Source organism: Aotus nancymaae, unplaced genomic scaffold, assembly GCF_030222135.1.
Source record: "Aotus nancymaae isolate 86718 unplaced genomic scaffold, 86718_ANA_hifiasm-v0.15.2.pri h1tg000011l, whole genome shotgun sequence".
Classification (NCBI taxonomy): Eukaryota; Metazoa; Chordata; class Mammalia; order Primates; family Aotidae; genus Aotus; species Aotus nancymaae.
In genome coordinates this window covers 46,546,433-46,573,870 of record NW_026988422.1, presented here as the reverse complement: position 1 = coordinate 46,573,870, position 27,438 = coordinate 46,546,433, and the positions used below count along the sequence as shown (strand labels likewise).

The following is a 27,438-nucleotide window of genomic DNA, read 5'->3' as shown; positions in this document are numbered from 1 at the left end:
ATCTCTTTCTTTATAATCTTTGTATAGCTAGGGGACATGGTGAATTCCACATGTCCTCAGGCCTTATCTACAGTCTAATGGCTTTAAGGTAGGTAAATTGAACACTTTTTAAAAATTAAAGAAGCAGTTTGTGACCTTAAAGCATTTAGTAAACTTAATATCTGACCTGCAAAATTTAGACTAAATGTTTTTATCACTAGTTTTTAAAGCTGTTTTTATTTTACAAAGATTACTAAAGTTACATGAACAAAAAGATATTACAATTTTTATTTTGCTTTCAAAATATTTGATTTAATTGCTTATTTTTGTTTCGACCAATTAATTACAGCTCTTTTATATAAACATTACACAGAACACATGTATAGCTACACAGAAAGACAGAAGGTTACTATAGAAGTTGTAAGATTTTTCATTTGCCAGTTTTTAAGTTTATTAATTGGATTACTGGGAGCCCTTGGAAGAACAGTGCCAGGAAATGGGTCTCTGATGCCTCCTGTTTTCCCCAAGATGTCCAGGCTGTTAGAACTTGAATATCCATTCTTAATTAAACTTATTTTAACCATAGCACTCTTAAGTGTTTTTAGAGTTTCTTGTGCCAAATGACTGATATATCTGGCTTTTGAACTTTGCCAAAGGTAACCTCCCAGGTGCTTAGAGAAAGGAAAATTTAAGACAGTTCATGGAAGAGAAGAGAAAGGATCACACAGATATTAAACCAGCTATGACTCACTTCCTAGGTGGGGAATTGAACCCAGACCACCACTGTGAAAATGCAAAGCCTTAGCTAATGAGCTACAGTCCAGGGCAGTCTCCATTTATTTTCCCAGAATGAGTCTAGAGTAGTTAATTTTGAGTTTGCAAAGGCTTTTAACTAGTAAATATAATTTTTAGAGCTAACTATAACATGAACTCTATAATTCCTGTTCCCTGGAAGACGGAGACCAAGAGAAAGTACCACCCCGTGCTTAAAAGGTCAAGCTCCCAAGGACATAAGGCAAGGTGGAGATTTAATTCAGTTTTTATTGTTTCAGGAATCTGCAGCCAAATTTGTTACTGACCAGCTTGCTGGGTTGTTTTAAAAAGCAGGTTTATAGGTGTTCTAAGCTCGTGCTTTATCCTGAAGTACCCCTCGACACAGAAAACAAATTAATAGCACAAAATACACCAGTTTAAGACTAGCCTTAGAATTCTTTTTCACATTAATCAAAACTTTACAGAGGAGATAAACACTGATTTTTTAAAATCATTCATTCAACTGTTTGCACAGAGACGGAGAAGTCAGAAATCTGACTGCTAGGAAATTCTTACACTTTTGCTGGCATGCCAGGCTTCTGGGTTCCCTTTCCCTAAAGCAGCCCTAGTGATCCAGCTTGTGGCACCATTGACCTGAGAGCCAACCCACATCAAAAAGGAAAATTATTATTCATTCTGGGCAAAGCAAAATACATGTGATAAAACATAGACATTAGCCACTCTGTTTAGCACCCAATATCAAACTGGCAGAGCTCAAATTTGCCCCCAGATGGGCCCTGTCATCTTTAATCCAGCCTCCGACTTGGAGTTTCAAAACATGGTCTCTGAGCAAGATGGTCACCCTGAGCAATAGAACTGATGAGAAAGGGAAATGAGAGAGGGAGAAGAGCATTTCCTGTGGCAGGGTGGGGAAGGCAAAATGATCAGGGAGGCCAGAGAAAGACCCGCCCATTACAGTGACATTGAAAAGTTCAGGCGGCTGCTTCTTGGTAGCAAAGGAATCTTTTCCAGTAATCCTGTAAGCTCTCAAGTTTCCTTTTTCAGGGAAAACAAAGCTCCCCATATCCCACAATCCTCTACATGCCTAATCCTATGACCCACATCCATCAGCAAAGAGTGCAAGGCAGATTAATCCAAAGAGAATAGCAGCTAACATCTCATAGTGCCAAACCTGTTCTTAGCTGAGACAGACTTTATGGAGAGGGGGCACTAATCCCCTAAATCTGAGAAGGGACTATAACCCTCCTAAATTGGCCCTCTAACCCATGGTCGGTCAAGCATCCTTGCCTTTTATTAAGAGGGGCCTCTAACCCAATCCCATTCTTTTCCTGGCTACCCCACCACTCACCCAAAGTCATCCAATCAGTGCTGCAGTCTGTTTCCTTTGGGGTGGGGTGTTTCTTCAGTATCGTCCTTTCTATAGTTCACCAGAAATATGTTACAGTACCCCAATACTTACCCAAAGGTAGCTGTTGGGTCAGGGGTTCTGCACTATAGTCCCTTCTGTGGCTGCCAGAAATACATTACAGGAAAGAGGTCTAGATCCAGACCCCAAGAGAGGGTTCTTGGATCTCACACAAGAAAGAATTCAGGTCAACTTTACAGTGCAAAGTGAAAGCAAGTTTATTAAGAAAGGAAAGGAATAAAAGAAGGGCTACTCCATAGACAGAGCAGCCCTGAGAGCTGCTGGTTGCCCATTTGTATGGTTATTTCTTGATTATTTGCTAAACAAGGGTGGATTATTCATGTCTCCCTTTTTTAGACCTTTCTGACGTTGCCATGGCTTTCGTAAACTGTCATGGCGCTGATGGAAGTGTAGTAGCGGGGACGACCAGAGGTCACTCTTGTTGCCATCTTGGTTTTGGTAGGATTTAGCTGGCTTCTTTACTGCAACCTGTTTTATCAGCAAGGGCTTTATGACCTGTATCTTGTGCCAACCTCCTATCTCATCCTGTGGCTTAGAATGCCTTAACTATATGGGAATGCAGCCTAGTAGGTTTTAACCTCATTTTACCCAGCTCCTCTCAAGATGGAGTTGTTCTGGTTCACATGCCTCTGACACCATAGCTCTTCCAAAGACAATCTATTGCTCATTTTAATGAAGAGTCTACTTTAATTTATTAATATTCTGTTGCAAAATGGAAAAATAACTCTGAAAACAAAAGTCACTTTTAACCTAAATATTGTCTTCTAAAATATAATTTTATTTGTTTTTAACTATGAAATATTCATTAGGAAACCCACCTACGATAAATTGGATCTGACATTTAAGGCAGAATACATGGAAACTGAGACCAGTGGGCCAGGTGTGAAAGTCATCTTGAGTGATTATTTTCCTCCATCACTTAAAAACAAGCTCTGCCTTATCTAAGACAGTGATTATCATTTCATTTCCAGAGTAAATAACAAGATACTTATATTTTGATGGCAAGAATATTACGTAATGCACATGCTCTATCTAAGGTTGGGGAAGGAAGGTGCTTGCCAGTGGGGTGATGGTTGATCTATTTTAGCATTTAGTTTTAACTTGTCACTTTGTAGTATCTGGATATAAGTAGATACCATTAATCAAAATAATAAATCAATTAGTGTCATAAGTGAAACAAAAAAGAAAGGTGTACTCATAATGTTATAAAATCCTCTTTTGATATACCAATAAACAGAGAATAATGCAAATATTGGAATATTTCATTGCAACAGAAATCCTGAAAAACACTATTAAAAGGAAATAACAAGACTATTACCAAAATGAATAGAAAACAATGAAAGTCCTACATGGCAAATGGATTGAAACAGAGCAGTCTATTTTTCCATTAAGATATTCAGTGTAGTGTTTGTGTATGTGTGTATGAATTTAAATTTTTTTGTTGTTTTTCTAGAGCTAATTTCATTTTCAACTTGGGAGAAATATTAACCTTAATTAGTGCTTAAAATATCTTCAGGTTTGTGCTGAAATATTTTCTTAATTCTGTCTGGAAACCTACCAAACTGCCCAGGTGAATACTTCAGACAGGAGTGGAAAGTGAAAAAAGAAAATTGTTTTTGCGGAGGGTTTAAGGAACAGTAAACTCTGTAGGAAGACGGATGTTCAGTAGGGATAAAAAGAGCTAGTATTTCCTCTGCCCTTGCTATGTGCCAGGCTAAACTACGCTAAACTCATGTCCCTTTATTTAATTTCTACAATGAGCCTAAGATACAAGTACTGTCATTATCCCCATTTAACAGATGAGGCTTAGAGGAATTACATAAGGTGCTGCAGGTTACAAAGGTTGTAAGGGATAGTTGTGAATCCAGACTTATATCCTCTTGAGCCTGATCTTTTTTGCTGCCCCTATCATACCACTTTTTTCATTGTATTGCAATTACCCCTTTACACACCCACCTCCCACACTTCCTGGTTAGCCCCCCGAGGCAAACACAGTGTCTTACTTATCCTTCTAGTTCTGAGGATTTAACATAGTGATGTGATACATTATGGAAGCTCAGTAAGTGCCTTTGGAATGACTAATGTATTGTCCAAAGTCGCGAAAGGTTTATATATTCAAGAAAATGTTGCCTTATGATGGAAATAACTGATGTGAAAACAAAGTATCAATTACTTTTAAAGCTGTATTACGCATTCCTTACCTCAAAGATCAGATTTTTCAGAAAGGTGAGTGAGCGATTGCTGCTGCCTATAGGAATTTGAGGGAGTATGAAAAAAAACCCGGAGATGATTAAATAATGTGAAATATATGTACAGTATTAAGAAAGGTTAAGAGAAGGAATACTGAAAGCACAATTTAATTAATGGTTTTTACATTCATGATGGCCTTGTCTTCTCTACAGGGAAGCAACCTGTTTTTCATTGATATTACTATCAATAGTCAGGGGACATTTTCAAGCCTTAGGAAATTTTTTAAAGCTGAAAATGCAATTAGTAGAGGAAAGGAAACTATTTTATATTAAAACATTATGCAGTATAAACTTAATGGGGAAAATCAATTTAGCTTCAGCTTTGAGGGATTGAAATCTGATCAAAGAAAACCATTTCCGGTTATAAGGAATAGTTTACAAAGTGGGTTTGAGGAGCATTCTAAATGAGTTTGCACTTACATCTTTAAAATGGGTTGTATTAACTTCCACAATCACATCTTACTCCACGATATTCTGATTAAATGTGACGATAATGTCTATTTTCATTTGGGTTTGTAATTGCCCTGTCAGAAAGCTGCAGCCAATAAAAGCTGTCTACTCCTTGCTGTGTAGCATACTTCCGTCATTTGTTTACTTTTCTACAGGATGCCTCCACGTTGAATTCTGCTACTGCCTGCAGCAGTATTCAGAAGTCAAAGACCAGAATGAGCAAGGACTGCCATACAAAATAATGTATCCACCCTGCCAGCACTGACATTTCCAATTGCCAAGCCTTACAGAAGGCTGGTGGATGCCCTTGTCCCTCCCTGGACATGAATTTACTTGTAAAAAAAATATTTCACAGCGAAGAAAATATATCAAGAGTGGAGTTATGTCTACCAGCGTCAGTATGTCAAGTTGCCAGGGTGCTTTTGTTGATTTTGTTTTCTTACAGCTGTCTAGCACGAATCCACCTCCAATGTGAAATTTTGATTTAGTTATTAAAAAATTCTGAAACACCTGCTAGATTAAAATGAATGTTCATGCCCTATTTTACTTGATTCTTTGATGAAATGATATTAACCTTTTTCTGAGACTTTTCATGATCACCTCAAGAAGGTTTTTTGTTTGTTTGTTTGCTTATTTGTTTGTTTTCGAGACACGGTTTTGCTCTGTCACCCAGGCTGGAATACAGTGGCACAACCTTGGCTCACTGCAATCTCTGCCTCCTGGGATAAGGTGATTCTCCCACCTAAACCTCCCGAGTAGCTGGAGCTACAAGTGTGCACCACCATGGCCAGCTAATTTTTTTTTGTCTTTTTAGTAGAGACAGGGTTTCGCCATGTTGCCCAGGCTGGTCTCAAACTACTGAGCTCAAGGGATACACCTGCCTTGGCCTCCAAAGTGCCGGAATTACAGGCGGTGAGCAACTATGCCCGGCCAAGGCTGTGTTCCTTCTAAGGGGAGATCCATACTCTTCTCAAAGCATTTACTACATGGTTCTACATTGTCGTGTTCCATATGTTCATCAGCCCATCTCGGTGGATTATTACCTCCTTCAGAGTAGAGCTGTGTCTTGTTACCTTTGCCTTCCCAGTATCTAGCAGGGTGTGTAGCAGACATAGTCATGGTCAATAAGTATTTTTTGGATGATTTTTTTCTGAAGTGGCCCCTTTCTCTTTCCTTCTCACTTATTCATCTCTCACCTTCTTTAGGTCCTCTCCATTTGTCCCAAGGACATGAGAGCTGATATCTGTGTTCATCTAAACCGGAAGGTTTTTAATGAACATCCTGCTTTTCGATTGGCCAGCGATGGGTGTCTGCGCGCCTTGGCAGTAGAGTTCCAAACCATTCACTGTGCTCCTGGGGACCTCATTTACCACGCTGGAGAAAGTGTGGATGCCCTCTGCTTTGTGGTGTCGGGATCCTTGGAAGTCATCCAGGATGATGAGGTGGTGGCTATTTTAGGTACTGTGAACTTTCCTAATGTAGTAGCAAATGCGTAGTAACAGCTTTAGGTATTTTGCTTCTCAGATTTTTAAAGAGAAATTTCCTTTGTTTGGTAACTTTGGAAATTGGGTCACTAATGAGATGTGAATTTTAATGAAAACTAATAATGCTGTTTCAGCACAGAACATTAGTATCAGTCACAGCCTAATGAGCTGAGTGGGGGTTTGATTAAACTTTCTTTGGCAACAGTAGGACAGTACCTTCGAGACTAAAGGTGGTTACAGCCTAAGGTGCCTTGTATCTCCGTGTGAGTAAGTATGAAAGTGGCTTGTGGAATGATTATCCTGGTAGTGACATAACGTGTCAGTCTCAGAAGGGTGATAGAACCTCTCTAGCTCAACTCTTTTCTTTAGAGAGGAACCAAGTGAGGCCCAGAAAAGTTTAGTGATTTTCCCAGTTAGTAAATGAATGGAGGCTTGAATATAGATGTTTTACTCCAAAACTTTCTCCCTCATCACAGTCAACCTAAATAGTGAGCTGAAAGTGCAGAGGAGATTAATGAGTCTGACCTTTTATGGTGGAATGATCACAATATGAGTAAATTAAACTTAGGTTTATAAAGCTGGTTCTGTCCATCTATATTCAAAAGCCATACACATTATTTGGCTAATAATAAATTCATTTAAAAATTTCGAGAATTTTAGAATTTAGAATTCAGTAGATAGTTCTACTAACCACAACCACAATAAAAAGGCAGTACCAGTATATCTAAGTGAGAAAATAAAAAAATGTTGCATATTTGGGGACAGTGTAGGATATATTGCTTGGCAAAAAAAAATTGCCAAATGACCTTTTAGATCGTTTTCTGCTCAAAGATCTGCAGCAGGTTCATGAAATCCACAGATATAAAAGGAAGTAATAAAATAAGGTCAGAGGAGAATCACTCCTTTTTTTTTTAATCAGGTAAAATAAGTTAGAATTGCAGGATGTCAACTTCATTTTGATCACATTTTTCATGGCTTGTGTCTCATGAAAAATGAGCTCAATTTTTAAACTATTGGATTTTCAGCTACCGAGGTCAACCTACCATAGCTCGAATGCCACTTATTCTCAAAAGCAGGAGATTAACTGATAGATTTTAAAAACTACAAAAGCAAAATCCACCACAATAATGAAAAATTGACTTCAAAAAGCACCATTACTTGAAAAATATAGAATTGAGATTGGAAAAGAAATAACCCTTCATAGGAAAACTGGTTCTGTAAAAATCGTGAGTTCTAGAAAATGGCTCAAGGTTGCAAATGACTGAATACCATGGTTTGTAAGGCTTTCATAAACTGTATATAAATAATATTAGTGTTACAGTTAGATTTCTTCTAGGAACTATTTTTATTTTTTTCAAGAAGAAAATGCAAAACTTTAAAGTCAGCGTTCTGGATATGTTTAATGCTCATTAGTGCTTGTTCTGCTTTGTTTACTGGAGGATAAAGGAGTTAAATATAACCCTTCATAAAAAGTGTACATTTCACCGGAACAATCCTTTGTGGTAAAATGAAACATATTCACACTGCAACCATTCTTGTTTGCGTAGAGAAGAGGATAAAATACAAGGCCAAAGCAGATTTATTTTATTTTCCTGAATGTCCATGTCAATGGTGGGTGGGAAAAAAAATCAAATATATTACATGAAAATGAGTACCCTCATGATAAATGACCTCAGCTGTAGAGTCATTATCATTTGCTTTGTCCCATTTTCTTCATTACAACTTCACTTGGATAACTCTTTTCTAAAAGAAGGCTGGAGAAAGTCCTGGGTACAGTGTGCCTCTGGCCTGAGTCTGCTAAAATGGAACAATTTGCTCAGTGAGACAGACAAAATGCATTTTCCTTTCATTTTAAAATAAAATGGTAACTTGTTTTGCCCGGTGACACAGTAAAAATGAACACAGGACCCCTGGGTATTGGACCCATCTCATCATATATCTGTCACATTTTATTATTTTGAGTGTGTGCTTTTTGTTCTCGCTCCTCAAAAATCTTGGGATTCAGAGACTTTTCACATCTTGTGCTTAATGACTCAAATTATATGGACAATTCTCTGGGTACCTTTCTTTCTTTTTCTCTACAGGACTCTGAAAAAGACCATTCAAAAGTCCATCAGATCAAGATTTTTTGTTTGTTTGTTTAACATACAAAATGCTTTAATGATGTTTTAAGAAAGGAGGATTAAAATAGTAACTTACCAGCACACCATTTTTTCCTCAATTCTCCTCTTCATCCTCTTCTTTTCCTCTTTCTTCACCTCCTCTTCCTCTTCTTCTTCTCATTTTTGATAGTTTAATTTTGAAATAACTGCATGCTTAATGAAAAGTTACAAAAGTTATCAGGATGTGAAGGGATTGTATTAATATATTTAATATATATAATTAATATAATATAAATATATTTAATCTTTCATATATATTTAATATTTAATATATAATCCCTTCACATCCTCATATATATATGTGTGTATATATAAGTTATGTGTGTGTGTGTGTGTATATATATATAAAGATATATATGTATGTCTTTAAGTTCTGTTTTATTAAGTTGATTTGGTCTGTATAACTTTAAGTGTTTTTTAAAAATCTTTTTGATTTGTCCTGGCACTGAGAGGGGCAGGCTAATGTATCTTATTATTCATGTGTTTTATCTATGTCTCTTTGCATCTCTTGTAGTTTATGCTATATAACATTTGCTGCTGTTATTTGGTGTACAGATATTTATGATTGTTATGTCTTAATGGTCAACTGTGGCTTTTGGCATTGAAATATGGCAAAAGCTGTCATGTTTAATGCTCTTTGCCTTGCAAGGGTCAGAGAGGAATAAAATCCCTACATTCTTCACATCTGAGGATACCTCATAAAAATGGGAACTTGCCTAAATTAGTCTGATAGGAGAAATAAGAAGGCCTTGCTATCTCTTACACTGATGCATTTGCCAGTTAAAAGGTAGGGAAGGGAGGTTATTTTAAAATTAATTAGAATCTTTGAATCCAAAATCAGGTGCAGTTTCTTCTTTTTGGATTCTTGCCACTAAACAGTCTCTTGATAGGTACATAATTCTTTGGTGTGTCAAAAGTGCTAAGGAGTTTCATGAATAAGTTCTGAAGCATAACTAATTAATGGAAAGATAAAAAATTTAGTCAACAAATAACCTCCTTTAACACCAGAGGATGGCTTTGAGATGTTTTTCTAAATAGGGCATATGGATATAATTGCAGTTCATGTCTTTTTTCAATTTGAAGTTCTTTCAGTTCCTACACCTCCACCTTTTTTTGACCTTCCCACTTTTTATAAAAAACAAAGAATTCCAAATTAAGTTGATGATGCATGCATAATATTTTATATTCTTTAAAGTCTTATTCCTTTTTAGTTCCTACCCTATAATTACTTAATGTGAACAGATTTATTGGTATGGCTGAAATAGCCAGGTTACTTCTCAGTGTCTTGACAAGTATATTGTGCCTTTCAGAGGTTATAAAAATGACATTTCCCTGCCAATAATAGACCCTGCTCCTAACATATTTGTTTTGTTGTATTTTCATTTTGTCTTTCTCATCTGTGTTCATTGATTATTAGAATCATATGGTTAGAGTTATTAAACTAAGACAATCTCTATCTAAGCCTTTTAATTGTAACTTCAAATTCTCAAGAGTGCTATGCTTGTTTATGTATGGTTTGGATGGAGTGTTGAAAATTGTTATAGGGTTGGGATAAACAGCATAAATGAGGACAGAAATAACATAACTAAATCAGTAAGAAAGAGAGTCTTTAGCACTTGAATTAAGATTCTATTTTAATTAGAATCAGTTATTTAAAATCCACTGTAGGCCAGGCATGGTGGCTCATGCCTGTAATCCTAGCACTTTGAGAGGGCAAGGTGGGTGAATCACTTGAGGTCAGGAGTTGGAGACCAGTCTGGCCAACATGGTGAAATGCCATCTCTACTAAAAATACGAAAATTAACTGGGTTTAGTGTCATACACCTGTAATCCCAGCTACTTGGGAGGCTGAGGCATAAGAATCAGTTGAACCAAGGAGGCAGAGGTTGCAGGTGAGCTGAGATCATGCCAGCCTAAGCGACAGAGTGAGACTCTGTCTCAAAAAAACAAAGTCCATCATAAACATATTATTAAAGAAAATTTATAAATTATGCTGCTTGAAATGAAAAATCTCCTTATTTTATTATGGAAAGAAAAAATCTGAGATGTGAATGAATAATATTTTGCTATTTTGAGAATCTATGAAAATGTGACTTTTAAGCTGTAGTTAGTATTTCTTCCTCTGCACTTGCTATTAGAAGTCAAGTGCTTCACAGTTTAAATCCTTAAAAGGGATTTTCCCAAGTTCCTGAAAATTATTTTCTTTTGCACCCATGCTTCTGTGTTTTTAGATGCTGAACAGTAAAACATGTAGATTTGTTCTATATATTATGATGATGAAATGAGTTAATTCAGATACTTTTATAGAGGGCAAATCAGTTGTTTGCTTTTAAAAACCTGTGTGCTTGTCTTGATTTAAACATTTGAAGCAGTGATTATAACATTGTTTATCTATGGTTCAAAATGTTTACTTTTAGAGATCCTCAGCCTGCAGGTTTGGGATAAAACATAAGTTTTAACAATCTTGGTAGTTTAGATTCAACCTCAAACCCTCTCTACTACCCTTCAAAACTGAGTCTTGTTTATTCTATGGTATCTTTTAATCCTATTCTTAATATCACTTACCACAATCAATGTTCTTAAAATTTTCATCCTGGGTGTGAAAGGAAAATAGCTTGGACCCCCAAAATCACTAAGGAAAACTCACCTGCCCACCCTGCCACCACCCAGCACCGTTCCTCAAAGTTACCGAGATAGATGCATATCTGATTTGCCTCCTTTGGAAAGGCTAATCAGAAACTCAAAAGAATGCAACCATTTTTATATTACCTATCTGTGACCTGAAAGCTCCCTCACCACTTCGGGTCATCCTGCCTTTGCTTGACGTTGTCCTCCATTTCCAGACAAAACCAATGTACTTCTTACATATATTGATTGATGTCTCCCTAAAATATATAAAACCAAGCTGTGCCCCGACCACATTGGGCACATGTCGTCAGGACTTCCTGAGGATGCGTCACTGCATGTCCTCAACCTTGGCAAAATAAACTTTGTAAATTGACTGAGACCTGTCTCAGATTTTCCAGGTTCACATGGACCATGACTACCATCTTAGCCAATAGACTTACCTGCTTATAAATCTATCATCAGCTTCAACCTCCATTTCTGTTATGCGGCCACCACAGTAATCTTCCTAAGAAACAATTATGTCAATGTCCTCATTAATATTTCCGGTACCTTAAGAATAAAATGTAGCTACGAGCATGGCCTATGGGAGCATTTGGGTTCTGGTTTTTGCTCTCCTTTCCAGCCTGATTTGTGTCATTGTCTATCCCTACCCTATTCTCACCATGCTGAATTGCAGGAAGTTTCTTGAGGTATACAAAGTTCCCTGTTACTGGCAGGCTTTTGCATATACCGCTCCTTTATTTAGAATACTTTTTCTCTCCTTTTTAGTGATCTGCAAGAAACAGATCACTAATTTTTCCCTTATTGCCCTAGTCTGGGTCAGATGCCTCTATTCTGTGCTTCCACTTGGATGACTATATAGGGTTCTTAGTATCTCCTATTTTTATCCTTTACCTGTTTATCCTCCCACTGTACAGTGACAACTTGAATTTTTATCTCTCTGTCATCTATGATAGGACCGCTTCAATAGATTCTTAATAAAGGCTTGTTTGAGTGAGACAGATTAGCTGGTACAGCTGTTACTTGATATTTACTAGGGATTGGTTTTAGGACACCCTCACAGATACCCTACTCTGAGGATGTTCAAGTACCTTATCTAAAATGGTGTAGTATTTGCATACAACCTATGCACATCTTCCTGTATATTTAAAATCATCTCTAGGTTATTTATCATCCCCAACACAATGACAATGCTATGTACATAGTTGTTTTATTGGTTAGGGAATAATGACAAGAAGAAAGTCTGTGCACATTTAGTGCAGATGCAGCCAACCATTTTTTTTTTTTTTGAAACGGAGTTTCGCTCTTGTTACCCAGGCTGGAGTGCAATGGCGCGATCTCGGCTCACCGCAACCTCCGCCTCCTGGGTTCAGGCAATTCTCCTGCCTCAGCCTCCTGAGTAGCTGGGATTGCAGGCACGCGCCACTGTGCCCAGCTAATTTTTTGTATTTTTAGTAGAGACGGCGTTTCACCATGTTGACCAAGATGGTCTCGATCTCTTAACCTCGTGATCCACCCGCCTCGGCCTCCCAAAGTGCTGGGATTACAGGCGTGAGCCACCACGCCCAATATTTTTTATTTGTGGTTCGTTGAATCCATTGATGAGAAATCCACGGGTATGGAGGGCCAACTGTACTTTGCCAACAAACTGTTTTCATAATCGTTTCAGTTCTAAATACCCAGAAAAATACATTGTGTTCTGTTGACTCACTTGCCAATTTCCTCTATGTTATATCATGAAATACTGACTGCTCTCTGTTCCTCCTTTGTCTAGAGGTTTATAGTAAAATGCATTTCTCGAAAGCCTGTAGCTTTAGTTTAGATCTATTGTAGGCAGAAGAAACATTTTCCTACTGTTAACTAGGAAATTTGAGCAAAGAGAATGAGGGGGTGGTGGCTATGTTAAATATCTCAGACCACACATGGCTCTCTGATAAGCTGCTCCTTTCTGGTTCTCCATCAACGATCCCCAGTACCGAGAAAGAATCTAACTTACCCCTGGTTGTTGACCATGATAAGAAAACTTCAAATGACATTAATTGAAGGAGATTTAGCTTTAATTCCTAAAGTGGCATTGCTTTTATCATCAATTAGAATTAATGATTCAACAAATCAATTAATTTCATGAATATATAGACATTTAAGAATTAAAAGAGACTTAAAGAAAAATTTTATCAAATGAGCCCCCCTACATAAGTAAAATGTAAAGTCAACAGATACATTTTGATTTTAGTATTCCTTATCAAACTTTTTTTGTCTTTTTTTTTATTTATTGCATTTTAGGTTTTGGGGTACATGTGAAAAACATGCAAGATTATTGCATAGGTGCATACGTGGCAGTGTGATTTGCTGCCTTCCTCCCCTTCACCTATATGTGGCGTTTCTCCCCATGCTATCTCTCCCCAACTCCCCACCCCCGCTGTTCCCCCCTACTCCCCCACAACAGACCCTAGTGTATAGTGCTCCCCTCCCTGTGTCCATGTGTTCCCATTGTTCAACACCCGTCTATGAGTGAGAATATGTGATGTTTGATTTTGTGTTCTTGTGTCAGTTTGCTAAGAATGATGGTTTCCAGGTTCATCCATGTCCCTACAAAGGACGCGAACTCGTCGTTTTTGATGGCTGCATAATATTCCATGGTGTATATGTGCCACATTTTCCCTGTCCAGTCTATCATCGATGGGCATTTGGGTTGGTTCCAGGTCTTTGCTATTGTAAACTGTGCTGCAATGAACATTCGTGTGCATGTGTCCTTATAGTAGAACGATTTATAATCCTTTGGATATATACCCAGTAGTGGGATTGCTGGGTCAAATGGAATTTCTATTTCTAGGTCCTTGAGGAATCGCCACACTGTCTTCCACAATGGTTGAACTAATTTATACTCCCACCAACAGTGTAAAAGTGTTCCTGTTTCTCCACATCCTCTCCAGCATCTGTTGTCTCCAGATTTTTTAATGATCGCCATTCTAACTGGCGTGAGGTGGTATCTCAATGTAGTTTTGATTTGCATTTCTCTAATGACCAGTGATGATGAGCATTTTTTCATATGTTTGTTGGCCTCGTGTATGTCTTCTTTTGTAAAGTATCTGTTCATATCCTTTGCCCATTTTTGAATGGGCTTGTTTGTTTTTTTTCTTGTAAATCTGTTTTAGTTCGTTGTAAATTCTGAATATCAGCCCTTTGTCAGATGGGTAGGCTGCAAAAATTTTTTCCCATTCTGTTGGTAGCCGATTCACTCTAGTGACTGTTTCTTTTGCCATGCAGAAGCTGTGGAGTTTGATTAGGTCCCATTTGTCTATTTTGGCTTTTGTTGTCAATGCTTTTGGTGTTTTGGTCATGAAGTCCTTGCCTACGCCTATGTCCTGAATGGTTTTGCCTAGGTTTTCTTCTAGGGTTTTAATGGTGTTAGGTCTTATGTTTAAGTCTTTAATCCATCTGGAGTTAATTTTAGTGTAAGGTGTCAGGAAGGGGTCCAGTTTCTGCTTTCTGCATATGACTAGCCAGTTTTCCCAACACCACTTATTAAACAAGGAATCCTTTCCCCATTGCTTGTTTTTATCTGGTTTGTCAAAGATCGGATGGTTGTAGATATGTTGTGTTGCCTCCGACGCCTCTGTTCTGTTCCATTGGTCTATATCTCTGTTTTGGTACCAGTACCATGCTGTTTTGATTACTGTAGCCTTGTAGTATAGTTTGATGTCCGGTAGTGTGATGCCTCCCGCTTTGTTCTTTTTGCTTAGAATTGACTTGACGATGCGGGCTCTCTTTTGGTTCCATATGAAGTTTAAGGTGGTTTTTTCCAGTTCTGTGAAGAAGGTCATTGGTAGCTTGATGGGGATAGCGTTGAATCTGTAAATTACTTTGGGCAGTATGGCCATTTTCATGATATTGATTCTTCCTAACCATGAACATGGAATATTTCTCCATCTGTTTGTGTCCTCTCTTACTTCGTTGAGCAGTGGTTTGTAGTTCTCCTTGAAGAGGTCCTTTACGTTCCTTGTTAGTTGTATTCCTAGGTATTTTATTCTCTTTGTAGCAATTGTGAATGGCAGTTCGTTCTTGATTTGGCTCTCTTTAAGTCTGTTGTTGGTGTATAGGAATGCTTGTGATTTTTGCACATTGATTTTGTATCCTGAGACTTTGCTGAAGTTGCTTATCAGTTTCAGGAGATTTGGGGCTGAGATGATGGGGTCTTCTAGATATACAATCATGTCATCTGCAAATAGAGACAATTTGACTTCCTCCTTTCCAAATTGAATACCCTTTATTTCTTTTTCTTGCCTGATTGCTCTGGCTAGAACTTCCAGTACTGTATTGAATAGGAGTGATGAGAGAGGGCATCCTTGTCTAGTGCCAGATTTCAAAGGAAATGCTTCCAGTTTTTGCCCATTTAGTATGATATTGGCTGTTGGTTTGTCGTAAATAGCTTTTATTATTTTGAGATACGTTCCGTCGATACCTAGTTTTTTGAGGGTTTTTAGCATAAAGTGCTGTTGAATTTTGTCGAAGGCCTTCTCTGCATCAATTGAGATAATCATGTGGTTTTTGTCTTTGGTTCTGTTTATGTGGTGAATTACATTTATAGACTTGCGTAAGTTGAACCAGCCTTGCATCCCACCTACTTGATCATGGTGGATAAGCTTTTTGATGTGCTGTTGTAATCGGCTTGCCAGTATTTTATTGAAGATTTTTGCGTCTATGTTCATCGTGGATATTGGCCTGTAGTTTTCTTTTCTCGCTGAGTCTCTGCCGGGTTTTGGTATCAGGATGATGGTGGTCTCATAAAATGATTTGGGAAGGATTCCCTCTTTTTGGATTATTTGGAATAGTTTCAGAAGGAATGGTACCAGTTCCTCTTTGTATGTCTGGTAGAATTTGGCTGTGAACCCATCTGGACCTGGGCTTTTTTTGGGTGGTAGGCTCTTAATTGCTGCCTCAACTTCAGACCTTGTTATTGGTCTATTCAAGGTTTCGACTTCTTCCTGGTTTAGGCTTGGGAGGAGGCAACTGTCCAGGAATTTATCCATTTCTTCCAGGTTTTCTAGTTTATGTGCATAGAGTTGTTTGTAATAATCTCTTATGATGGTATGAATTTTGTGGAATCTGTGGTGATATCCCCTTTATCATTTTTTATTGCATCTATTTGGTTGCTCTCTCTTTTCTTTTTTATTAATCTGGCTAGTGGTCTGTCTATTTTGTTGATCTTTTCAAAAACCCAGCTCCTGGATTTATTGATTTTTTTGAAGGGTTTTTCATGTCTCTATCTCCTTCAATTCTGCTTTGATCTTAGTTATTTCTTGTCTTCTGCTAGGTATTGAGTTTTTTTGATCTTGCTCCTCTAGCTCTTTCAATTTTGATGATAGGGTGTCAATTTTAGATCTCTCCTTTCTTCTCATGTGGGCACTTATTGCTATATATTTTCCTCTGGAGACTGCTTTAAAAGTGTCCCAGAGATTCTGGTTTGTGGTGTCTTCATTCTCGTTGGTTTCGAAGAACATCTTTATTTCTGCCTTCATTTCATTGTTTATCCAGTCAACATTCAAGAGAAAGTTGTTCAGTTTCCATGAAGCTGTGTGGTTCTGGGTTGGTTTCTGAATTCTGAGTTCTAACTTGATTGCACTGTGGTCTGAGAGACTGTTTGTTATGGTTTCCGTTCTTTTGCATTTGCTGAGGAGTGATTTATTTCCAATTATGTGGCAATTTTTAGAGTAGGTGTGATGTGGTGCTGAGAAGAATGTATATTCTGTGGATTTGGGGTGGAGAGTTCTGTAAATGTCTATTAGGTTTGCTTGTTCCAGGTCTGAGTTCAAGTCCTGGATATCCTTGTTAATTTTCTGTCTCGTTGATCTGTCTAATATTGACAATGGTGTGTTGAAGTCTCCCACTATTATTGTGTGGGAGTCTAAGTCTCTTTGTAAGTCATTAAGAACTTGCCTTATGTATCTGGGTGCTCCTGTATTAGGTGCATATATATTTAGGATTGTTAACTGTTCTTGTTGCATTGATCCTTTTACCATTATGTAATGTCCTTCTTTGTCTCTTTTGATCTTTGTTGGTTTAAAGTCTATTTTATCAGAGATGAGAATTGCAACTCCTGCTTTTTTTTGCTCCCGTTTGCTTGGTAAATCTTCCTCCATCTCTTTATTTTGAGCCTTTGTGTATCCTTGCATGTGAAATGGGTTTCCTGGATACAGCACACTGATGGGTTTTGGCTTTTTATCCAATTTGCCAGTGTATGTCTTTTGATTGGGGCATTTAGTCCATTTACGTTTAGGGTTAATATTGTTATGTGTGAATTTGATCCTGCCATTTTGATGCTAGCTGGCTGTTTTGCCCATTGGTTGATGCAGATTCTTCATTGTGTTGATGCTCTTTACTATTTCATGTGTTTTTGGAGTGGCTGGTACTGGTTGTTCTTTTCTATGTGTAGTGCCTCTTTCAGGAGCTCTTGTAAAGCCAGTCTGGTGGTAATGAAATCTCTGAGTACTTGCTTTTTCGCTAATGATTTTATTTTTCCTTCACTTATGAAGCTTAGTTTGGCTGGATATGAAATTCTGGGTTGAAAGTTCTTTTCTTTAAGGATGTTGAATATCGGCCCCCACTCTCTTCTGGCTTGTAGGGTTTCTGCTGAGAGATCTGCTGTGAGTCTGATGGGCTTCCCTTTGTGGGTAACCCAACCTTTCTCTCTGGCTGCCCTTAGCATTTTCTCCTTCATTTCAACCTTGTTGAATCTGACAATTATGTGCCTTGGGGTTGCTCTTCTAGAGGAATATCTTTGTTGTGTTCTCTGTATTTCCTGGACTTGAATATTGACCTACCTTGCTAGGTTGGGGAAGTTTTCCTGGATAATTTTCCGAAGAGTATTTTCCAGCTTGGATGCATTCTCTTTGTCACATTCAGGTACACCTATCAAACATAGATTAGGTCTTTTCACATAATCCCATATTTCTTGTTGACTCTGTTCATTCCTTTTTACCCTGTTTTCTCTAATCTTGCCTTCTCATTTTATTTCATTGAGTTGATCTTCGACCTCTGATATCCTTTCTTCTGCTTGGTCAATTCGGCTGTTGAAACTTGTGCATGCTTTGCGAAGTTCTCATGTTGTGTTTTTCAGCTCCATCAATTCATTTATATTCCTCTCTATGTTGTCTATTCTCGTTAGCATTTCGTCAAGTCTTTTTTCAAGGTTCTTAGTTTCTTTGTATTGGGTTAGAACATGTTCTTTTAGCTCACGGAAGTTTCTTATTACCCACTTTCTGAAGGCTGATTCTGTCATTTCATCACACTCATTCTCCATCCAGTCTTGTTCTCTTGCTGTTGAGGAGTTATGATCCCTTGTAGGAGGAGAGGTGTTCTGGTTTCGGGTGTTTTCATCCTTTTTGCACTGGTTTCTTCCCATCTTTGTGGATTTATCCACCTGTCGACTTTGTAGTTGTTGACTTTCTGATTTTGGTAAGTTTAAGTGTGCAGCAGCAGAACTCATAAACCCCCTTTTTTTCCCCCAGGTGTTCTGTCCCAGGGAGTTAGGGCTTTATGAGTTTCTGCTGTGCTGCTGCCGTTTTCCCTGCCCACAAGGAGGCAGCCTAGTCACTCTCAGCCTGCAGAGCCTTCGCTGAGCTGCTGTGAGCTCCTCCCAGCTGCTGTGTAAACTTCCCTGCAGTCCTGTTTATATGGGTGTAGTTAGGGCTGCTTCCGCAATGTTGGCCCGCCTCTGTAATCACGGACTTTCTCTGTAATGGCGGGTTGCCGCAGCAATGGCAGCCTGCCTCAGTAATGGCGGACGCCCCTCCCCCACAGAACTGGACCATCCTGAAACTCTCAACCTGGAGCATTTTCAATTGCTGTTTTTTTGTTTTTGTTTTTGTGGGGGTGGAACCAGCCAGGCCTGATCTCCTGGCTCCCTGCCTCAGAGCCTTTTATTTTTTCATTGAATGGTTGGCTCTCTACCAGGTAACCTGATCTCTGTTGAATAGGCACTGGGATCTGTGTGATTTCCCGTGTGGTGACCCACTGCACCGCTGAAACTGCGGCTCTGAGATTCGTGTCGCTTTTTTTTTTGCCTGGAAATCTCCTGGCCTGGCTCCCTGTTTCAGCTCCCCTTGCTGGCTAAGTGGGAACACAGTCCCGTTTACTCTGCACTGGGAGCGGCTGCGCCGGCTGAAACTGCGGCTCTGAGATTCGTGGCACTTTTTTGCCTGGGAATCTCCTGGCCTGGCTCCCTGTTTCAGCTTCCCTTGCTGGCTAAATGGGGCACAGTCCCGTTTACTCTGCATCTGGAGCGGGTGCGCCGGGGCGCAGGCAAAACAGCCGCGCCGGCCAAAACAGCCGCACTGGCATCCCGTGGCGCTCCTCCGCCTGCGAATCTCCTGGTCTGTGGGCAATAAAAATCCGTCTGGAAATGCGGCGTCCACTCACCCTTTGCACTTTCACTCGGAGCTGCAATCCTGAGCTGGATCTAACCGGCCATCTTGGAACTCCCAAAGAAGGTCTTTTTCACTGTCTGATTTTGCTTAAATTATTGTCAGCCTCAGCTTTTCACAGAGCTTTCTTTTGTGGATTTTCCATCCAGCAAATGTTTCTGTTCCACAGCTGGGCAGATCTAACCACAGCATGCTTGACTACAGACCGCAGCAGCTTGCCCACAGCAAATCCAACCAGTGGTGCGCACGGCACTTGCCTTGGCTCCGGTGCCCGGCGGCTCTGCTCCAGTCTCGCCCTCCCCGGAGCGCCCAGATCCCCTTATCAAACTTTTAAAGTATATTTTTGAAAAATATACTTGAGCCTCTTTGAAAGTCTTATTAAAATTCCAATACTTATTAATGGAGTGCTCATTATTTTGTATACATTATTATATCAAGTCCTTTAATAACCCTGTGAAGAAATTAATTATTGTAGTCATCTTACAGATAAAGTAACTGAAACTCTGTGGTTCACCCTGGGTCACAGCTAATAAGTAATTAGTGGGTACAGGATTTGAATCCAAACCTGTCCAACATTATGTGCATGGTTTTAACTATCAAATTACAACAAAGTGATGCTCTCTTTAACAGGAATTTTGAAATAGAATTTTGAAGTTATAGTACAACTATTTGATTTAATCTTAATGGAAAATAGAGTACCTATATTACCTTTACCAATTTATATCTTTTTACTTAAAAAAAAGATTTCTCTAACAACACTGCAAGAATTAGGCACCATAACAATGTACATTACAAAAATCCTTCACCAAATATTACCTACGGTACTTAGTTAAGTATGAATTGGCTAAATCAGCTACTACGTATCTAAACATATTGTTCTCCTCCAAGTGACTGGTTTATCACAAGGAAGGTGTTCAGGGCTGAGGAGAACTAAGCCCAGAGTGTGAATGTCATGAGTTCTTAGAACACAAGATAAGGATGTTAAATTCCACTCACGTCTTTCATCTGGGTTATGGAAGAGTTCAGAGTCTACTAAGTTGGTAAGTGTTAAAGTGGAAATGAAGCTTGCTAGAATGCTTCATGATTGCAGGAAAGACCACATGTTTTTCTTCCATGAGGAAGTGGACTTTCCTTCTCTACTTTTTGAGTCTGTGCCAGCCTTATGACTCCTAACAGTACCATGCTGACCTCTTTGCCATGCCCTTGAGTGTTGGCATTCTCTGGACAGGTAGGGACTGCTCAGCTTGCTTTTCTCATTGCTCTTTTGTTTTCTGAGGTCATTACATATACTTCCCTAAAGCTTAATTTGCATCTTCCTCTCTTTAGTATACCTACCTACACACCAATATCTCATTCCCCTCTCCTTCCCTACCCTGCACTCCCTTAGTCAATACCAATATTTCATCTTGTCTTAAAAAGCATTGAGAATATTTTGACTTCAAGGACCTGTAAAGTTAGTAAAATATGAGTTTAATGAGTGGATTTTGTTTTGTCACATAAGATCAGAGCCAGTCACTTGTGTTGGTTTACCTAGTCAACAATGCCACTGAGGACTCAGTGTCTTCTTTTTTCATGTAAGGAGAGGGTAAGGTGTTGTTGGGGAGTAGGTGTGCAGCAAAATCATTTGAGATTATTAATTGAAAACTAAAAAAAGATTCAGAATATCTCACAGTATATGTAATCTAATGAAGTTTTACAAGGAAAAGAACTTGTAACCATATCTCAGGTCAAGAAATAGAATGTTAAGGCTCCTCTCTACTGCTCCAGGAAACCATGCCATGTGCCCCATCCCTAAATACCAGGTTTAGTTTTTCTGTTTTAAAATTTGATATATCTTGCATTTTTAAAAATATCTGCAAGTTCCCCTTCTGTCCCATTGTTTATCTTACAATTATCTGCTGAATAATGTGGGCCATTTGTCCTGCAGAGTTCCTACAGTTTGGATTTTGCTGATTGCATACTCACTGCATTTTAGCATGTTCCTCTATCCTCTGTATTTTCTGCAATTAGCAGCTGAATGCAGAGGCTTGGTGGACTCAGGTTCAATCCCTTTAGCAAAACTATAGATGCGGCTTTGTTCTTTTGTAAGAGGCACATGATGTTTGGTTGAATCACTTTAGGTGGTGTTATCAGCCATTGATACTCAATGCGTAGATTCATTAAGTCATTGAGAGTTGCAAATGAAGATACTATAATTTTATATTTTTGTTTGTTTACTAGTTTGAATACTTAGAGATGCTTTCTCTCAACTGTGCATTTCACATAGGAAAGGCAGGATAAATGTTTGACTCTTTGCTATATTTACCAATTTTTAGATAATTGATCTCATCCTTTGAAATTGCTCTGAAAATTTCTTTTAAAATGTCTTTATGTACTAATGGATTTAAACAAACTTGATGAGTTTCAATGCATTAAAATGTTTATCCTTACCAAAGTGCAACTTGTCTTATCTTTGGCCAGTACGAACCCCTATGTCCTTTTGATACCGTAGTCTTTGATAACTTCCTTTTTATGTAGTATGATCATATATGCTCATCTTGTACAATCTGTGCCTTTCATGGAATCAGCCATTAGCCATTTTTCCAAAAAGCGCATTCATTTTAGTGGAAAATAATATTTCAAGATTACAATCTAGGCCCCAGAAATGGTTATTGCTATTGTTTTGGTCATTGTTTCTTGGCTATCTTAATGGACAAAATCAGGGAAAAATATTCATGTGTATGTGTATGTGTTTATATATACAAATAAAATATATCATGAATTCATACATATATATTCAGTTATAATTTAGTACTATAGGGTTATATTTATCTACTCTTTTTTTTTTTTTTTTTTGAGTTGGATTCTCACTCTGTTCTCCAGGCTGGAGTGCAGTGGCAAAGTCTTGGCTCACTGCAACCTCTGCCTCTTAGATTCAAGGGATTCTCCTGCCTCACTGCACTCCAGGCTGGGAGACAGAGTGAGATTCTGTCTCAAAAAAAAAAAAAAATAGAAGGCTAAGGATGGATGATAGAATTAAAATATTTCATAACTGCTCAATTGCTTTATGCCATGCCATATTACATGACAAGCCCAGAATAAATATACCAATACCATCAAAAATATGATTACTGAGAATACATAAAATAATTTTTTACAAATGCTTGTCCCATTTTCCTGCTACCTGCCATTATTTTTAATAGATATACTATATTTACATTGTCAGAGCATATAGTCATTACATACTACACTTTCTTTTAACTATTATTTAGTCTATTTCTACATGTAACTGTACAGTTAGTGCTTACTACTAGTCTTTATGTCAGTGTCTGTTTAAATATTTTGGTGCCCTGAAGCATATTCACTAAGAAAATCCTTAGAGAATATCCATTGGAATAATATTCCCTGAGTTCTACTATGTTGGTAATATAATATATAGCCCTTTATACTTAAAAATCAATTTTGCTGGATATGAAATTCTTAGATAACATTTCTTTCCTAGACTATCTTAAATATGTTAGCTCTTTACTCAAGACTACAGGCAAATCATAGAAGTTGTGTTTTCTACCATGGTATCTGTTGCGTCTTTTACTCCTCTTTACTTTTGTTGTCATTGCCTTTAATCATGTTAAAGTGGTGAAGTAAAGTGAAATCATAATTTATAATCTGTGAAATACCCTATTATTGTTTAATAGTCTTCCAATAGTACTTCCTTTGTCACTCTTTATAATGTCATTGGTTCTGTTATTGAAACACTGGCTAGGTTATGACTTTCTTTACTTAAAACACTTTTAAGTGGTCTCTCTTTAAAGTAGGTTTGTGGCATTCAAGGTTCTCGGTTCTCTCTTGAGTTTTGACTTTTGTTCCCCCAAGACTGGGCCTTTTCTTTATGTAGTACAGATTTTCCGTAGATTGGATTAATGCTACAATGCTGCTCATTCCATGGGCAGGTTGTGCTCTTACTATTTATTCTTTGATCCTTAAATACTGCCCTTTTTGTTGAGGGCTCAGATATGATTAAACTTAAACATTACTTTGTGAGGCCTTTCCTAATTTCTACAAATTAAAAACAACATTTTTTTCTTCTGCGTTTGCTTATCCTGATCTGTATATACTTATTTTATTTTTTCTATTTTGTAATTTTTGAGAGGTCTATCTCTCTTACTCACAAAGTTAAAGACTTCTTGAGAGCCAGATTTCTATTTCCTGAATCTGCCTATCTCCTCACAGCATAAAGCAAATGTTTCAACTTTTGAACAAAAAGTCCAAAAAACTTTAAAAAAATATCTTAAGTGGTAGCATTTCATTATATAAATATATGACATAGCATAAGGTAAAGGAAAAACAAAAGACAAGTAGCAACAATACAAGAAAGAAAGAAAGAAAACCTGTGCTTTGAATCTCACTCCTTTATCCCTGTGATTGATTTTTATTTCTCTGTGTGCCCCTGTGATCACTGCCCATAATCATATACATTTCTATCACAGCAACACAGCTTTATTGAGGTATAATTGATACGCAGATATCTACATATATCTAATGCACACAATTTGATGAGTTTGTGTATATACAAATACTTTTAATACCATTACCATAATCAAGGTAATAGATACATCCCCAAACTCACATAGCTTCTGTCCTTTTTTTCATGGTAAGAACACTTAATGTGAGATCTACCGTCTTAACAAATTTTGAAGTTCACAGTACTGTGTTAAGTATAGGCTCTATAGGTACAGTAGATATCCAAAACTTAATTCATGTAGCATAACTGAAACTGTATACCCATTGAACAAAATCTGTCCATTTTCCCTATCTTCCAAGCCCTGACAGCCACTATTATATTCTCTGTTTGTGTGAATGTGACTATTACAGACATTTCATGTGAGTGGAATCATGAAGTATTTGTCCTCTGCGACTGGCTTATTTCATTTAGCATAATGCTCTCCAGGTTTACCTATATTGTAGCAAATGACAGAATTTTCTTCTTTTCAAAGGCTGAATGATATTCCATTGTATGTGTATACCACATTCTCTTTTTCCATTCATCTGTTGGTATATGCTGGGGTTGTTTCCATGTCTATCTATTTTGAATAAAACTACAATAAGCATGAAAGTACAGATATCTCTTTGAGATTTTGATTTCAAGAATTTTGTATACACACTCAGAAGTGAAATTATTGCAACACAGGTTAGAATTAGGGTTGAGTCAGGATGTCGGATTCATTAATTGAATGAGGTAGAAAGGACAGATTTCTCCCACTTCACAGATGTAAGACTTAGTTATAACACGAACAATATCATAGGCTTCAACTCTAAATGTTTTCTTAGAAAAAGAAAACAGAAGAGTTTCAAGATGTAATTGATTTATAACTTAGTCTTTTGCTTGGATTTCTTTTTTGTAATATGCCATTACCTTTCTTGATTTAGGCACATACTTGGATTTTTATATGCAATCAATTTGTTCTTAACACTAATAGTGCCAAACTCAGGATTATCAGCATGTTTGTTGTCATTTCTTCTACTTCCTTAAAGATAGCTTCTTACTATTGTCAGGATACCTTCTCTTTACTTCTGCTTAATAAGAGCTATTTGGCTTATTCTATGTGTGTGTAAAAAAACCCTACAAGCTAAATCAATTATTTTCTTTTTAATAGATAAGAATTATTATTTGCTTCTCTGAAAATGTCTTCAAGCTTGTATCCATTATAATTTATTATTGTTATTATACTTTAAGTTCTGGGGCACATGTGCAAATCGTACGGTATTGTTACATAGACATACACATGCCATGGTGGTTTCCTGCATCCATCCCTGTATTTCTCCTAATGTTATCCCTCCCCAATCTCCCCACCCCCTGATATCCCTCCCCTAGCCTCTCCACCCCCAATAGGCCCCAGTGTGCAATGGTCTCCTCCCTGTGTCCATGTGTTCTCATTGTTCAACACCATGCAGGAGTGAGAACATGTGGTGCTTGGTTTTCTGTTCTTGTGTCAGTTTGCTGAGAATGATGGTTTCCAGCTTCATCCATGTCCCTGCAAAGGACACGAACTCATCCCTTTTTAATGGCTGCATAGTATTCCGTGGTGTACATGTGCTGCATTTTCTTTATCCAGTCTATCATTGATGGGCATTTGTGTTGGTTCCAAGTCTTTGCTATTGTAAACAGTGCCGCGATGAAATAGAAATACCATTTAACTCAGCAATCTCATTACTGGGTATATACTCAAAGGATTATAAATCATTCTATTATAAAGACACATGCACACATATGTCCATGATAATTTTTAACATAATGACTTCAGATATCAATCACTGAAGATCGGCAGGCATCATTTCTAAATGTTTTAAAAGATTTTATTCTAATACACCTATATAATTTCTTAATTTTAATTGTTAAAATGTACATACTACCCAAAGCAATATACATATTCAAAGCAATCGCTATCAAAATTCCAATGACATTTTTAAAGAAATAGAGAAAACAGTTCTCAATTCATATGAAACTGTAAAAAAAAACCCAAATAGACAAGAAACAATACTGAGAAAGAAGAACAAATTTGGAGGCATCACACTTCCTGATTCAAAGTTATATTATAAAGCTATAGTAATTATAACAGTATGGTACTGGCATAAAAAAGAAACATGGAGCAGTAGAACAGAATAGAGAGCCCAGAAATAAATCCAAACATATATGGTCAACTAATTTGCAACAAGGTACCAAGAGGCCAAAATGGGAAATTAATAGTTTTTTCAATTTATGGTGCAGGGAAAACTGGATTTCCACAGGCAAAAAGTTAAAATTAGAGCCTTATTTTCCACCCATGCAAAAAAATCACCTCAAAATGGATAAAACACCTAACTATGAGACCTGAACCCATGAAACATGTAGATGAGAACATACAGAAAAAAACTCCTTGACATTGGTTTTGGCAATGACTTTTTGGATATAACACCAACAACTTAGGCTACAAAAGCAAAAATAAGTAAATAGGATTACATCACACTAAAAGGTTTCTGTACAGCATGGGAAACAATCAACAAAATGAAAATGCAGCCTACAGACTGGAAAATGTATTTGCAAACCACATATATGTAAGAACTCTTATAACTCCATAGCAGAAACCCTATTAAAAAGTGAGCAAGAGACCTGAACAGAAATTTATCCAAGTAAAACATAAAAATAACCATCAGGTATATGAAAAGGTTAATGCAAATTGAAGCCACTGTGAGATATTACCTCACACCTGTTAGAAAGGCTATTGTCAAAAAGCCAAGATATAATAAATATTGGTGAGAATATGTAGAAAAGAGAACCCTAGTATACTGTTGGTGGGAATGTAGTTTGGTGCAGCTATTATGGAAAACAATATGGAGGTTTATAAAAAAAATTAACAATAAAACTACTGTATGACCCAGTAATCCCTCTTCTGGGTAAATATTCAAAGGTAATGAATTAGTCACCTCTTAGAGATATCTGCACTTGCATGTTTGTTACAGTATTATTCACAATAGCTGAGATATGGAAACAACCCAAGTATCCATTGATGGATGAATTGATAAAGAAAATGTCGAATGTATATGCAATGGAATATTATTCACCCTTAAAAAAGAAAGAGATCCTGCCATTTACCACAACACAGATGGACCTTGAGGACATTATGCTAAGAGAAATAAGCCAGACACATAAAAAATATATTGTGTGATCTCACTTATATGTAGAAGCTTTTTAAAAAGTCAAATATACAAAGATTGAGAATAAAACTGGTGGGGAGGTGGAGTAGGGTGGGAGGAAATGAGCACATGGAGGTCTAAGGATAGAAAGTAGCACATATGTAGGATGAACATTGTTAGAGACCTAATGTATATATGACGACTATGGCTAAT

The 27,438-nt window shown here is 37.6% G+C and overlaps 1 protein-coding gene across 1 annotated transcript in view; it reads left to right on the top strand.

Annotated features, from left to right (window-relative positions):
* KCNH5 (potassium voltage-gated channel subfamily H member 5) overlaps positions 1-27,438 on the top strand; it is a 357,848-nt gene that overhangs the window by 246,243 nt on the left and 84,167 nt on the right. Inside the window, exon 9 of the mRNA XM_012464182.3 lies at positions 6,084-6,336. Coding sequence (XP_012319605.1) covers positions 6,084-6,336 — 253 coding nt within the window. The remainder of the gene's footprint in view (positions 1-6,083; positions 6,337-27,438) is intronic.